Genomic DNA, 16,452 nt, shown 5'->3' with positions numbered 1-16,452 from the left:
AAATGTCAAAAAAAGATCTTTTACACTAATGTCTAAATCCCCTTTTATAGAGGGGGAATACATGAAGCCCTAATTTCTATACTAACGGGGCTAGTTGGGCCTTAATATACTCGATTCAACTTCCCTACATAACATGATCACCCTAGGCGATCGTCCCTAGGTGAGCCTCTAATCTAACCAAGTCTTCTCTTTCGCTGTTAGCGGGTTCCTCTTCGCATAGCCTTCATTGTCCATGGGCGAGCCCCTATAGGACATGAGGTCTCGCCCAGTCTACTCGTAGACTTGGTGTAGAATCACGAGTTTACAGGGTCAGCAAAATTTTGGTCGATTCTTGGAATTTTAGAGTTTACTTGCAAGTTGACTCGTTTTGGGGACATAAATCGTAAGATTCTAAGAGTCAACTCGAGAGTTTGACAACCTTACTTATAAGGATCTAGTTTGTCTACAATTAATAGACTAATATATTGTTGGTATGGTAAATTCCTTATAATATCACTTTTAATTGGCTTTATTACCAAATAGAGTTATCCCAGTTTTTAACACGCATATCTCTTTTATGATAAATTTCAGGCGTACATGCATGAAACGATGTATCGGCTCTGGAGATCCGTTAATAAAGACAAAGAACAAAACATAGTTGGAGTTTTACACATATAGACATCTATAAACATAGGACATATTTGAAACATGAAAACATTAATGGAATGTTAAATATATAATAAAAGTTGCGTGACGCAATACACTAAATGAGGAGATAACAACTCAATTGAGGATACTTTCAGGAGTAAAATTGTACAGCTAGATAGCAAATTGTGCAATATACCTTACATTAATTAACAAAGCTAAAACAGCTGGAATAGAACATGGAACATGTCTCTTAGCGTGAGTAAATCAATTAAATATTTAGCATGTATTTATTGTGGGGATTATAAAAGATTACATCTATTTATGAGCTTATGGGAGAGGAAAAGGGGAAAATATAATTGAACACAATAACTATTTCAAAATATTATAATTAAATATTGCATTGTAATTTCACTAACAATTAGATCAAAAATGGTATAACAGAGAGAAAATACATTAAAAGTGTCCGAGGATCTTTTTGATAAGAGTTGTCCACCAAGTAAAATGTTACTCGCATGAAAATTTGTATCCTCAACATATGAAAGTTATGACCAGCTGAGCTAAGTTGACCAAAATTATTGATTTTGATTAAATATAATAGTTATACTAATAAGCATTATAACTAGCAAAATAGAAAAAAAAAGTCAACCAAATAAAATACTTGAAATGGGAAAAATAAATAATTTATGTTTTTTTACGAACGCATCCTACAACTGGCAATTAAGTGGATAATTTTCTCGAAACTCTAAGGTCACATTAAATGGGTAGGTCACTCACAACAAATTATTCTTTGTACACGCTATCAAAGAATTGATTGAACACTCAACTAAATACTTAAGGATTCTGGCCGTCGCTAGAATTTGCTCATAAAATAAATAATATCTAGTACTTGCATTAAATTATATATGAAATATAATTTTAATATTGAATTACATTATTTAAGCAAAAAAAAAAGTCATTTGAGTGAACTCTATAAATATTTCCCCTTATGACAAGGCAGGGAGAGCTGAGACAGAGAGGAAGAGAGACATGGAAGATGATAAAGGTACAGTTTGTGTAACAGGTGCAACAGGGTATGTAGCATCATGGCTAATTATGAGGCTTCTTCAACATGGTTACTCTGTCCGAGCCACCGTTAGATCTCACCATGCTGCAGGTACATATATATACGTTTTAGATTGAAAACTAGCTATATGCAGGGCAACTTATCACACTGAGTCAGTGTTGTTTTGTGTTTGGGGTGTGAGGTGAGTGGAGCTGTGCTGTGTTGCACTTTTCTAGGGGATCAATAGGGTGTTTGTTGAGGGTTGATTTAGAGGCCGTATCCTTTTTTCGATTTAGGTGTTGCATACTTGCATTTGACAAGGGATGTTCCTCCTGACTTCCTGTTATTCTGTGGGGTGTCTTCTTTTTGTCATTTGTGAGGTGCATAAAATGTTGTTTAAAAAAAACATGCATAAATATCATTAGTTATTCAGATTATACTAGTCTTGGCTAAAATTTGATGCTTCATGCCTTTGCTTACAATTTAGATTTAAGAGATTAAAACTATGTTGCTAACACCAAAATTTGGATAAAGAACAGGAATTTCATTATTCTACAAACTAGAGATCTTGATGCTTAATTAGCTCACAGTTGATTACCAAGCTCAAGGTTTTCAAGTGTAATTGTATTAATAGGAGTAATTGCATTCACCTCCCATGATGTTTCTCATTATTGCACAGATTTCTTCTTTACTTTGCAAAATGTATTGACCCTCTTTCATATATATCATCTAAAAAAAGACAGAGGGGTGTTAAGTGTTAAAATGTGAAATTTTAGGGAAGGTTGATGCAATGATAATAAATATCAGGGGAGAGTAATAGGGGGAGGTCAGTGCAACAATGGTAAATCTCAGTAAGTTATTGCAATTTCCCCTTTGTAATAACTATTTAGAAGTGAGTGTGGTCCAAAAACCATGAATCGGTTCAAATTCCAATACTCACACTTATAAACCATATCCTTGCTATTGAACTCACCTATGTGAGACTTCTTTCAACTTTCATCAACTACATATAAAAGCTAGGATCTTACTAGCATACGCTCTAATATGTATATGATACATGTATCAGAGAACAAGAAAGACCTCAGCTATCTAACAAACTTACCGGAAGCATCAAAGAGGCTTCGAATCTTCCATGCTGACCTCAACCAAGCAGGTAGTTTTGACAATGCTATTCAAGGGTGCGCGGGAGTGTTCCACCTCGCGCACCCAATGGACGTGCAAGGCCAAGAGCCTGAAGAAGCGGTCACAAAACGTGCTGTGGAAGGAACTCTAGGAATTTTGAAGGCGTGTCTGGAGTCAAAGACAGTGAAGCGAGTGATTTACACTTCTAGTGCCGTAACGGCCCTGTTCAATGGAAATTTAAATATTAATGGTGATCAAAACTTGGTGGTGGATGAAGATTCATGGAGCGATTTAGAAATTTGCCGAAGTTGGAAGCTTGTGAGCTCTTCGTACTTGGTCTCCAAAACTTTAACTGAGAAGGCTTTCTTGGAGTTTGGAGAACATAATGGATTGGAGGTGGTCAGCTTGGTTCTTCCTTTGGTTGTAGGACCTTTTGTTTGTCCCAAAATACCATCATCTGTCTATATAGCACTTGCCATGATCATCGGTACGCATTTTAACGTCTGCAATTTTTATGATAAAAGTTAGTTAAATCACTTTATAATTTTATGATAAGTGGATTAGAATTTTCATATCTTATTTATTAATTAATTTATAATATAATCAGAGTTGGTTCATTAGGATAAGGTAAATTAACCCTCGTCATTTAGACAATCTCATCGTTAAAGTAACCCTCGTCATTTTAGTAATCACATTTTATGTTGGAGCCTTGGAGGTGATTAATCAGGCAGTCATTTCATAGGGAAAAAAAACCTAGGAAAAAAACATAAAATGTGATTTCTAGGTCATTTTAAAATACTGAAATAAAAAAGTTAGTTGCCGTAAAATTACTGGAATAAATCCGGTAAATTAACAAGTTTGAGAAAAGGACTACTCTACCTTCTTTGTGTTGCTCACCCACGTTTTAAGGAACCAATTAACGTACAATATGCACTTCATATCTGTATAAGTGTATATCACTGTTATAAATTCATCTCTGCATCGATCGGAATTTTGGGGATTTTCAAATTGAAACAAAAGGCCAAAATAAAAGTATCCTTGTCTTATATAATCTGAGACTTGAATTAATTAAGTTGAAGTATATATAACACTTTAATTCTGATTAAATCAAACTTTTTCTCTTAATATATTTTAGGCGTTCTTGTTAATTTTTGTTCACAGTGCACTCTTGTTAATTTAGGAGACGAGAGTCGATACGATTATCTCACCAACTCATACATGGTGCACATAGATGATGCCACCAGTGCTCTTATATTTCTTTTTAATCATGGTAATGCTAATGGAAGGTATATTTGTTCCTCAACCCAAATATCATTTTACCAAATGTATGAATTTCTTCGTGGAAGATATCCAGGGCATCACATAACAATTCCAAAGTAAGTTTAATTTTATTTATTTTTTCGTTTTTAATTACATCTTTAATGGCTTTTGTGTATCTAACCTTTTAATAATTATTTTGCTATAACACAAGGGAGATGACAATTGCAAATAGTGATCGAAAGTTCAGTGTTCTATCATCAACAAAGCTCTTGAATACTGGGTTCAAGTTTGAGCATGGCATCAATGAAATGTATGATGGAGCTGTACAGTGCTGCAAAGAGAAGGGCTTTCTTTAGTTCGTCTAGGAACTAAACAAGAAGATATGCAATAATGTATTTAGAACATTATAGTTGATAATAATAGCTAGCTAGTTACTTAGGATATTTATTTTATTATGTTGAGGTTAAAATCATATTTAATTCTTTATTTTTTAATTAAAAAGTGATTTTTTTTTAAAATAAGCTAAAACAAACATCTAAAAACTTTAGACAATTTATTTTTAAATTAAAAAGTTATTTTTCCAAAAATAATATGAAACAAACACACTCTCAAATAACTTTTTCAAATAATCTATCTTCAATTTTTTTATTTCACTTCACACTTTTTTCACTAAAATTTGAAAACACTTTCTCTTATACAATTACAACTTATAGAAAAGTGGCGTATTATAGTACGCATCTTCAAATTCGAGTTCCAAAGTATAAGTAACTTGAATGCTTGTCATATTTCATTGAGAACCTATATGCTTGTACCTATACCCACTAGCTTTGAGCACTACTCCCTTGCTTCCGGTCCTGGGGAAAAAATGTGAAAAGATGCCCAAAAAAATATGTTTTTAAGCCCTTAGGTAGCTTACTTCAAGGCAAGGAAATGCATTATCGCTTAGCAAGAATCAACTTTAAAAAAATCTTTTCCAAACACCCTCAAATTTGTTTAGCAAAAATTACTTGAATAAGCTAATTTCTTCCGGTTTAGGTTCTTGTTTTAGCTTTGAATGTCTGTGGTGCCAAATTACATTTAAAAATTCCACATATGAAGGGTGAATCATCATTTTATGAGTCACATAAACAAAATTATGCATTAAGAACTAAGACAGATAATAATACTTCGTTGTGGGGTGATTAGCTTTTTATTTTTACTAATCACCCCTTTGTCTGCTTTGTCTCTTTTTTAGCTTTGTTTTTCAAAGCTGTGATTAATACACTCTTTCGTTTTCTATAAAAGAAACTAATATTTATTATATTTACAGGGACTAATAATGTATATAAGTGAAATATAATACTACCTCCGGTTCTCTTTATAAGAAATTGAAAAAAAAATATTCACATAGATTAAGAAATGTAGTTAAAATAGTTAAAATGCATTAAATTTATCTTGAATTAAAATAAACTTCCAAAATTACCATTTGTTATTAGTGTTGGAGAGTGTGAAAGAGAGAGAATCAATTATTCACATTACTAGTTAAAATTAATAGGGGCGTCATTGGAAAAAAAAATCATTAATGTAGCAATTCCGACTGTTTGCAACATGCGAATGCCTCCTTCCCACTTTCGATCTATGCTTTTTGTAACTTTCATGGGTTATTTTCATTTGGTTCTTATAAAAATGACTAGGATTTGTCTTTTCTTTAGTTCTTATAAATAAGATCGGAAGTAGTAATAGATTATGAGAGGTGGAATTGTCTCAACTCTCAACTCTCATGTCTCTCTCTCTATTGAATTATAAATTGGTGTATTCATATTTTTGTATATTTTTGTATTGAGTTAAAGTACGTTTATACTTTTATTACAAGCAACACGACACAAGACAATATGGAAACGACATCGTTCTAACCGGAGTATAAAACCGCATTCACACGTCATGTAACGACTTTCTGAGGCTCATTCTTCATCCCCAACGGATTTTTCTCTCTTTCTCTCCCCGCCACTCTCTCCCTTCTCCAATCTGCATTCACACCTCCAATTCGCAACCATTGCTCTGCCACAACCATGTCATTGTCCGATTCCGAAACCTCCTATGGCGGTGGTGGCGCGTCCGAGTACAAGCCCTTCCGTCAAATCAGCCGTGACCGTAAGACCGCATCTCTTTCTTTCTTTTCCCTGTTTGTTTCTCCAGAAAAAAAGGGGACAATGTAGGTAGATACTGCGGTTCCATTTAGTGAAGTACTGAGATTTGTATTGGCTTCATTTGTTTTGTTGGTTGTTTTTTTTCTTTCATAGGATTGTTATATGAAATGCTTAGATCGGCGAAATCAGGGGATTCGAAGGCGTGGAAGGTGTGTGTGAACTTTAATATGAACATTTTGCTATATGTTTACATTTGCATCTTCTTTTTAGTTAGCTGATGTTGAACATTTTTGTCCTGAATCTAACAACAGGTGCTTATAATGGATAAAGTCACTGTGAAAGTTATGTCACATTCATGTAAAATGGCAGATATTACAGACCAAGAAGTTTCCTGTAAGAACTCTAACAGATATAGCATTTTTTGAGCTTATTTCTTTTTCTGCATGTCTTCTTCAAAAGCCCTCACTTGGTGAGCTAAGGGAAATGAAGGGATTGCAAGGTGAAGGGTCAGGGTTCAAATCCTGGTGAATGAACTAATTTACTAACAATTAACAACTAACATTTGCCTATAAAAAAAAACAACCAATGGTACCATAGAAAAATATAAATGTGGATGTCATCATGTCACTGGTTTTGTAAGAAGCTCTTCTAACTGTCAATAAATGCTGAAATTATTAAAGAAGCGATTGCTGGTGTCAAATCTCAAATGCCACTCTTAACTTCCCAGAGTTTTAAGAAATCAGACAGCAAGATTAAGAGTGTTTCTCACTTCTCAGCATGTGTGCTATTTTAAGTGATTGAATAAAATAAAAAAATCATGTTCGACAATATTTCTCATTCATTGAGGCTGAAGCCATATTAACATGTTACAAATGAACCAACTTCAGTACATTTTCTGTTCTGTAGTTAATCTTACAATATTGATAGAATATAACTTGTTGACATCTCATTGCAGTGGTGGAAGACCTTTTCCGGAGAAGGCAACCATTACCATCTATGGATGCTGTTTATTTCATCCAGCCTTCAAAAGAGAAGTAATTTTGTTTCTCAATTAATAATTTCCTTTTCTTTCTTATGTCAGTAACAAATAGAAAAAATCATGTCAAAGTTAAATAATTGATTGTTATTGAAGGACAAGTCTTCCGTTATAAGAATTAATTGGGTCTCTCAATGAATATAAACCATTGTTTATCTTCCTCGGCGTTATTCAAAACATAGGGACTGCATTGTTGCTAGCATTCACTCTGCAAGCATGTATAGCTGGCCTGTTGTCTGCTTCTTTGCTGTCAACATGTCATTTTCCATATACCAGATTTATATATGTTTTCTGTAATATAATTTAAAAATTTGATGCCACATGCTTATTTATCATGGAAAAAGAGGGCTATAAGCTGTATCAAAGTAGAAAATTCAGGGAGTTTATTTTTAATTATTTGTTATGAGGAAGATTTTTGTAAGAATTGTGTTAGGAACCTGCACTGTATTATCAGTTTAGGGTAGGCCAATAGGTTTTTCTTTATTCAGTGACATAGATCTCTCTAAAGAGAGAGTATGTTAAGGAAAATTGGGAGACCTAATAGCTAATTCTCCTTCTTGGCTTATAGGAGCCGTAAACCATGTATAGGGAACCATCACCACAGAAAGATAGAGACTGGATTGGAAGGATTTTTTATGATTCAAAATTATCTTCTGTAATTACACAAATGAGAGAATATTTTCTGAAGCTTTGTTGTTCGCTCTCAAAGTTTTATGAATTAGGAAGTTATCACACATGCACAATATATATTAGTAGTGTACAGTGTATTGGTAGAGATACAATAAATTTCAACAGGACATGTACCATGAGACTTCTACAATAGTAGAGGTCAACTAAGCAAGGACAATGCTTGTCCATTTTCCCTGCCTTGAATAATACATTCATCCCTTCCTAGAAAAGTGCAATTGAATTAAAACTAAGCTTGAATGCTATCTACAATTGAATTAAAACTAGAGTCTGCATCCTCAACTGTCCAAGCTTGAATCTTTGAATGATATTCAATCAGCAATGAAAATGTTTTTATACTGCATTGTGGTAAATGTGAGGAAAACAGACTGGAGTGAGACCAACATCTAACCAATCTCTGGTTGTACTCCAGGAAAACACAACATAAAGGACTAAAATATGATTTCTGTTAAAATTGATCTTTCCATTAGATATTTCGATATGTGTAATTAAAATCTGAAATAGTTTTAAATAGTTGAAACTGGCAAAGCACTTGCATCTTGATATATAAAATTAGTTCCAATTAAATGTACTTATAGACCTTCAAATTAAGAAAAATACATCATTTTTCTATATAACATCCATCAATATCACCTTTAAAGTAAAACGAATTCCACACATCCATCCTTTCCCATCTTAAATCTATTGGTGGTACCAGTGCACAATTATTTGCATTTTATTTATATTAGATTGTAATTGAGGGTTAAAATTCTCTAATTTGAGTAATTTCATTTCCATTTGAACCCGATGACCTATCTCCTCTTCCATGCATTATTTTTACCATTCTTTCTTTCTGTTATTTCATATGTTTTGACTTGCATATTTATCCATATTAAACATATCTTTTGCTAGCATGCAGTGTGGTCATGTTCTTGTCTGATATGTCTGGAAGGGAGCCCCTATACAGGAAGTATGCGGAGAATTCTGGTTTTTCCAAAATTTAGTATTGTTTCATCTTTTACACGCTTGACTTAAGATTAAATTGATTGTTTATTCATTTTTTCTTTTTTTCATTGGGGGCGGGCGCTGTCTTTTCTTTGTTCATATGCAACGTTCAGAGCCTATGTATTTTTCAGTTCACCAATCCCAAAGGAACTTGTAAACCACATCAAGTGTGATACAAGTGTCTTACCCCGCATAGGTGCACTGAGAGAGGTCAAGACTTTTTTTCCCCTTCTATCTAGCAGTTATCACCAAGTAGTCATCACCAAATTGTTTTTGGCTAAATTTGCTGTTGGTTTTCTTTTGCAGATGAATTTGGAATACTTTCCGATAGATAGCCAGGTATGTAATCCGACAATGTATTTAAATCATGATATTGAACAATCCGCATTAGTAGTTTAGTGACTTTGTCTATTTATCCTGCCTACTCTGAACCTATCTTATCAGTAATCCTTCTTATATTAATATTCATTCAACTGTCTAAGTTGTAAGAACAAATTACCTGGATGAGTTAAATGATTTATAAGAGTAATTCTACATGCGTGATTTTGTCATATGATCCCAAGGCTTTATTCCTTTTTAACTTTCTAAATCTAAACTTAACAGTGTTCTCATGGAATTTGGATTGCATTGCCTGCAAACTTCATAACTGATAAGACAGAGCAATACATAATACTTCAACAATGATTGACACTTGATATTGTATTCTTTTCCAAGAAAAGATTCACCTTGACCTTTTCAGATAATGCTCTGAATGCAGGCATTTACCACGGATCAAGAAACAGCAATGGAAGAACTTTATGGCAATACTGAGAATACTCGCAGATTTAATGCTTTCATGAATAATATGGCAATTCGAATAGCTACAGTTTTTGCTTCTTTGAAGGTATCACTGCCACACCTTACATTCTATATTTGTAACTGAACCAGATTAAATGTTTTAACGAATTACTTCTCTTGCTTACTGAAATGAGAGACAAGATGGTTAGAGCTATGGTATATTGTTGAAGTCATGACTTGTCTGCTTTTTCTCTCCTGTGTTTCCTACTGTGTCTTCTTATGCAATATACCCTTTCTACCACAGAGTTGGGCTTTGCATATCTTGGGGTATCTCCAATTAATTTTTTGAGTAGAAATCACATAGAATCAAATACTTACTACATTCTACTACCCCAGGGATATTCCAGGGGTTTTGCCTATTCGGGACAAATTCTGTTTTTCTCACTATTTCAATTCAAGGATGTTATGGTTAATCAAGATATATGAACGTTGTTGGCAATCTTTGCTGCATGTTCAAATTCTAATATACCAAGTCATACTTCATACTTGACTCTCCTTTGATTTACTCTTGTCTATCATTGGTATGTCTTAACCAATTTTATCTTCGTTTGAATTTGAGAGCAACCTTTAAGGCCAAATGGTTCAAATCACTAATTAATGTCCTTCCATTAGTTTCTCCAATTAAACTCAACTAAATTTCTCAACTTGAGACCATGTCTTTCCTTCTTTTTTCTTTCTTGTTTGGTTACATCAAAGGAAAAAATGCAATTGCCGGGGCTTGTAAACTCATAACTTTTCAATTCAAAATAAATTTTAAGCAATTGTCCTGTCTGTCTTGGCACTGAATCCCTTTCTTTATGTAATTATGTCTTATACTACAAATAATGTAAAGATATTATTATATACGCCCTATCTCATTAGTTTCATTTAATGCATGAATTCTTGTAAAAAATATAGCTTTAGTCATAATTCTGGGTTCATTCTAAAGTGGAATAAGTTGACAGTTCAATGCAGCTCATAAATAAGGATTTATTTACACTAATGATTTCTGAAAGATCATGTCCTAATTTTTTAGGAGCTACCTTATGTGTGGCATCGTGCCGCAAAGGAAAGTGACGAGTCTACACCAACAGCAAGTCGTGAATTAATTCCTACCAAGCTTGCTAGTGCAGTGTGGGACATGGTTTCTAAATATAAATCTACCATTCCCAACTTTCCACAAAATGAAACATGTGACCTGCTCATTATTGATAGATCCATAGATCAGGTTGAAAATTTTCCTCTTCACTATGTATGTTTCATTTTATGTCTCACTTTAGATAACTTTGTTTAATCTGCATCACAGATTGCTCCTGTCATTCATGAATGGACCTATGATGCTATGTGTCATGATTTGTTGGATATGGATGGAAATAAATATGAGATTGAGGTATGGAATTATGTTTGGTTCCTCTCCTCTTCATCTTGTAGGCAAGTTTTTACATTTTGCTGCTTCTAATTCTGAGATAGCAATCATTTTAGGTTCCTAGCAAAACTGGGGGTCCACCTCAAAAAAAGGAGGTCCTTTTAGAAGACCATGATTCAGTGTGGCTTGAACTTCGCCATACACATATAGCTGATGTACGTTTCATTCAATCTATTATTTGCTCAATTGTACATATTTAAATAAAATCTCAATGCTGTTTTACCGACTACAATACCAGGCTAGTGAAAGACTGCATGAAAAGTTCACCAACTTTGTATCCAAGAACAAAGCAGCACAAATCCAACAAAGTGGAAGGTTCGCACTGGCACCTTTCTCCTTACTTTATGAAAGAAATGGCTATTTCATGAATGGAACTCCAAATTAAGGTCCTAGCTTTCACTGAATAGTCATTATTCATTTCACCCGTAGCATGTTTGGGCAAGTTTTTTCCATTTCTTTTCTCACCTATAGCTTATTTGCACTTATTTTGAAAATACACCTTGGGACCTGGTTTTATGCACTTATAAGCAAAAAAAATAATTCTATGCAGAGATGGTAGTGAATTATCTACACGAGATTTGCAAAAAATGGTACAAGCTTTGCCCCAATACACTGAGCAAGTGGAAAAGATTTCACTCCATGTAGAGGTGATTTAACTGTTCCATCTTTACTTTCATTGACTTCTCTCTCTCTCGTAGTAATCCAGGAAGAGGTTTTGGTTGCAGCTTAAGAATAATGGAGAACTCATGCTCACCTTAGACTCACACAAAGAGCTGAAATATACAACTCTTTGAAGTAAATAAGGGTCACAACCCAAAAATGAAATATTTTTCCGATATTGACCATTCTGCTTGATTAATTCAAACAGGTAGCCGGAAAGATCAACAAAATCATCAGAGATACAGATCTTCGAGAGCTTGGACAGTTGGAGCAAGATCTTGTTTTCGGGGATGCTGGAGCCAAGGAGGTTATTATGTTTTTAAGGACAAAGCAGGTTTTTACCGATGACATATGTTAGAGGCAATATCATTTGTTTTTCAACACAATGTAAAGTACACTGTCTTACAAAAACTTTTGTGCACGTGCAGAATACAACTCCAGAATATAAGTTGCGTTTGTTGATGATTTATGCATCTGTCTATCCTGAAAAGTTTGAGGGTGATAAAGCTACAAAGCTAATGCAGGTCAATATAAACTCCTATGAATTGTACATGGTTCATATATTCTCCTCATTATTTTTTTTATTACACTTATGAATAAAATTTACAAATATGCTTGATATTCCTGCTTTTTATAACTCGGAAATTTGTTATACAAGATATTCAATATTCTGATCAGAATTGTATTCTTTAGAAGGTTAGTAGGCAAAACTGACTAAAATCAACTTGTGTCGTTGTGCCTAACTCTGACTTGCTATATATTCATGTCTCATTTTTTTTTGAAGTTAGGAAATGATTTTTGTGCATATGAATTTGACACACTTTATTTATAACTGCATCATAAATAAATTTGGAGGTGTCTAAGACACTGGACAAAATAGGTTGCCTGTCACAACTTGATACATCTGATTTCTGAAGTCCAATATGATTTTCCAGGCATTCAGCCTCTATCTACTGTTGTTACTAGATTTTGTAATCAGAGAAAAGAACTACTATAAGCAAGTATTATAGAATTTTGTACCAAAAACGTGTGTTTTTTAAGTTACGCCTAAGCAAAGTGGTTTACATTGATGATTTTGTTTGTCTAACTAGTTGGCAAAACTATCACCTGATGACATGAAAGTTATCAGTAATATGCAACTGCTGGGGGGACCATCAAAGAATAAGTCATCTGCTAGCAGTTTCTCACTGAAGTTCAGTAACCAGAAGGTAAACATATATTCATTTCATGCTTAAGTCAAAATGAGGAAACATGTTAAGCACTGAGTTTCAGACTACAACTAAAATAGAAATGTGACCTGTGGCTTCCTTTTTGAAAAGAATTTTATATATTTCAAGCTAACGAAATACTCTCTAGGATGGATACTTTTATATCAAACCATAATATCTGTAAAAAATTGTTTTTCTTGCATAGACAAAGCAAGGAGCACGTAAAGATCGTACTGAAGAGGAGGAGGAAACATGGCAACTATTTCGATTTTATCCCGTGATTGAGGTTTGACTAATGATCATGCAAGCCTTTTGATTTGCCAAATTTATTTACTTACAGAGAGCTACCCTTAGATGACCTGATTTCTTTAATTTATTTATTTTTCTTTTAATTTTTGATTGGGGGATCATGGGGTTAAAAAGTTCATTTTCCAGTTCATTTGATTTTATGATAGAAAAAAGCAAGTGATAATCTGAAGAAGATTGATCTGCCTAATTTTCTGACTTTTGTTGTTGTTGTTGGTGTAATTGTGAGAGAAAGAATCCGAGTTAAACTAATGGATATCGCATAATTCTTTTTTTGTTTGATTTAGCATAGCATGATGAGTTTCAAATACTTTGTTATAGTATTGTATATGATCAATTTTAAAGTGTAGATGGCATTGTCTTGGTCAGGAGCTCATTGAAAACCTTAATAAAAGTGAATTACCAAAGAATGAATATTCATGTATAAACGAACCAAGCTCTGCTGCCCGATCAGGGGGCTCTGTTAGAAACGTCCCACAACGAACCCAGGCAGCTCCAACTGCTGCTCCTCATTCAATGAGATCTAGGCGGACAGCAAACTGGGCACGATCTCGTGCTTCTGACGATGGATATTCAAGGTGACATGAACTATCTTTTGACAGAATGTTTATGTACTAGAAACAAATTGTGCTTTGAGATGGATGCAGTTTTAATCCTGAACTTATAGATTTTTCCTCCTTCAATAGTGACTCCACGTTGAAGAGCATGTCTACTGATTTCAAGAAGATGGGAAAGCGAATCTTTGTTTTTATTATTGGCGGCGCAACTCGATCTGAGGTAAGATATAATCAAGAACTTTTGTAACCATCTCAGGAGTGTTGCCATTCTAATCTTCACTCATGTTATTATTTTGTTATTTTCAGCTGCGAGTTTGCCACAAATTGACATCAAAACTAAAGAGGGAAGTAATCCTAGGTACTACTTCCGTTGATGATCCTCCACAATATCTTACGGTAATAAGTTCTTAATCATTTTCAGTAACTTCTTGCATTGAGTAGTACAAGGCTCTCATCATGCAATTTTTCATTTAAACAATGGCCGGATTATATCCATAGATGATAGATCATCAACTAAGGTGTGTCATGTCATTGAGAAAAAAACTACAAAAATCTAAGGATTACAATGTCCAACAGAAATTAGAGATATCATGGCAACACTAGATTGTAGTATCCAGAATGTACTAATAATTATAATAGTGCAAACCATCATATTTGGACAAGTTTTTAGCTTATAGGCTTTTGGGGAACAAATTGTATCCTATACCAAGAAATAATTCGAAGCATTGATCTTCTAATATTTCCCTTCTCCAACTACTAATCAATTTTAAATCATTCCACCCGATAACCTTTATCTGTTTTAACTATCACATTTTACATATTGCCAGGAAAGCTTTCTGGTCTAATTAAGTACCATTATTTGAACTGATATGGTGGTTCTGCAGTTACACGTGTTGTCATCACCTTTATTCCAAGGCTTCTGTTCAGTTTTTATTGGGACTCCATTTTGACTTCTGTCCTTTTTTTTCTCTTATGAAAACTAAAACATCAATGTTAATTAACCACAAGAAACTATTTGGAACACCCTCAATGCAACAGAGAAAAGAAAAAAAACAACATAAAGTGAAATACATAGATGGAAGAAAAGGGAAATATAGAGGATGAAAGTTGAAATTTAATACATATTTATTGAGAAACATTTCCATCAGAATATAGATATCTATAAAAGAATACCATAACAAGAAGAAAAATGTTAGCAACACACTTTCTTAAAGACACAGTCTAACAAGAAAAAGCATGCCTGGCTAATTTCCATAGCTTTTGTAGTATACAAAGTTTAACTTTATAGCCATAAACTAAAATTCTCAAAATGAATGACTGAGAAGCTATGGTATAATGGTCATGAAGCACAATGTCTGTCTCTTTGCGCTCCATGAGCAAAATATTGTGTAAATTATGATAGGCATAGATTTTAGGTTAGGAAAGAAGAGTTTGATTAAATTAGTTGCTTATTATTTGTTTATTTCTCTTATAATTGGTTAATTTGCATTTTCCTGATGTGCAGAAATTGAAGTTATTGGGTGACAACAATATTGGAATGGATGGACTCCGGCTATAGATAATTTCTTAGACTGGTATAACTACCAGGAGGTTGGCTAATGGCTATCCCTTTTGTATCAATTATTCACTGGTAATTGTCTATTTGTTTAGGCATAGAAAGTTTATTGCCACTTGACAAGGGATGAACACAGGCCCCCTTTTAGTTTTGTTTTATACAAATTTTGTCACGTCCATTCATGGTATTTCATTTTCACATAATTTCATATCTCTCATATACGAAGGACATTTGGTATAATCTATCAAGACATACATTAAAAGTATAATGCAATTGCTTAATGTTTTTAAATACTTGTTGGGAAAATAAAGGTTTTTATACAAAATAGTTATAGCAATTTCAATGTCATCATCCACTTTTATGAAATAAAATTACATGCGTTTCCAATAAAAGACAAAAAACTTAATACTCAGTAGGAAATCTGGAAATGTATTTTTGGATGAAAAGTTAAGATAAAAGTCTTTTAGACACGGGTGTTTTCCGTCGCAAATTTCGTCACCAATTATGTCATCGTAAATAATAAAAAAACACAAAAGAATCGCCCACCGTGGGGCTCGAACCCACGACCACAAGGTTAAGAGCCTTGCGCTCTACCAGCTGAGCTAGACGGGCTTTTGTTTATTCAGTAATTTTGACGCTATATATTTGTTTTTTAGTGGGAAGTCGGTCCTACAAACACAATTGCGATGCACCCAACAAACCCTTTGATAAATGTGCACCATAATATAACATAAGTATCTACAAAAATACTAAGAAAAAGGTAATTGTAAAACATGGTCTCATATATTAGCAACTTGAAAAAAATTCACTATATTCATAGCTTCTCAATTTCTTTTTTTTGGTAATATGAAAGTAAACACTTGCTTATCGGACAGAGAGCAAACACCTCTAAATTATCATATAGGGCATTAGTGGCATGCTAGGAAGGTCAGTAGAGACTCACTCCTTGGTAAGAGCGTCGAAGGATCTTTTCAAATAGGGAAGCAAGAGTTATACCTGGAACCTGAAATCAGTTGTATCAACCCAAGTTTACAGTTTCT

General features: G+C 33.8%; 2 protein-coding genes and 1 non-coding gene across 4 annotated transcripts; 2 read left to right on the top strand and 1 right to left on the bottom strand.

The window, feature by feature from the left end:
• Positions 1-1,628: 1,628 nt before the first annotated feature.
• Positions 1,629-4,547, top strand: LOC130746666 (protein BRI1-5 ENHANCED 1-like). The gene is made up of 4 exons (XM_057599363.1): positions 1,629-1,780; positions 2,736-3,278; positions 3,972-4,167; positions 4,263-4,547. The coding sequence occupies exons 1-4, from the start codon at positions 1,654-1,656 to the stop codon at positions 4,405-4,407; spliced, it is 1,011 nt and encodes a 336-aa protein (XP_057455346.1). The 5' UTR covers positions 1,629-1,653; the 3' UTR covers positions 4,408-4,547.
• Positions 4,548-4,730: 183 nt separating this feature from the next.
• On the top strand, positions 4,731-15,640 carry LOC130746665 (protein transport Sec1a-like). Of its 2 annotated transcripts, XM_057599362.1 has the most exons (21): positions 4,731-6,181; positions 6,331-6,386; positions 6,489-6,570; positions 7,133-7,211; positions 8,799-8,849; positions 8,998-9,094; positions 9,191-9,223; positions 9,642-9,767; positions 10,737-10,928; positions 11,007-11,090; positions 11,183-11,281; positions 11,365-11,441; positions 11,677-11,773; positions 11,995-12,120; positions 12,215-12,310; positions 12,878-12,994; positions 13,200-13,280; positions 13,670-13,878; positions 13,987-14,077; positions 14,164-14,253; positions 15,362-15,640. In XM_057599362.1, the coding sequence occupies exons 1-21, from the start codon at positions 6,100-6,102 to the stop codon at positions 15,413-15,415; spliced, it is 2,019 nt and encodes a 672-aa protein (XP_057455345.1). In that variant the 5' UTR covers positions 4,731-6,099; the 3' UTR covers positions 15,416-15,640. The 2 variants fall into 2 exon arrangements, with proteins under 2 accessions (XP_057455345.1, XP_057455344.1); XM_057599361.1 differs by having other exon boundaries at positions 8,998-9,223.
• Positions 15,641-15,951: 311 nt separating this feature from the next.
• Positions 15,952-16,024, bottom strand: TRNAK-CUU (transfer RNA lysine (anticodon CUU)). The gene has a single exon. It is a non-coding gene; the product is annotated as a tRNA-Lys (tRNA).
• Positions 16,025-16,452: the final 428 nt, after the last annotated feature.

This window comes from Lotus japonicus, chromosome 3, assembly GCF_012489685.1.
Source record: "Lotus japonicus ecotype B-129 chromosome 3, LjGifu_v1.2".
NCBI lineage: Eukaryota > Viridiplantae > Streptophyta > Magnoliopsida > Fabales > Fabaceae > Lotus > Lotus japonicus.
This window is presented reverse-complemented; position numbering and strand designations above follow the sequence as displayed.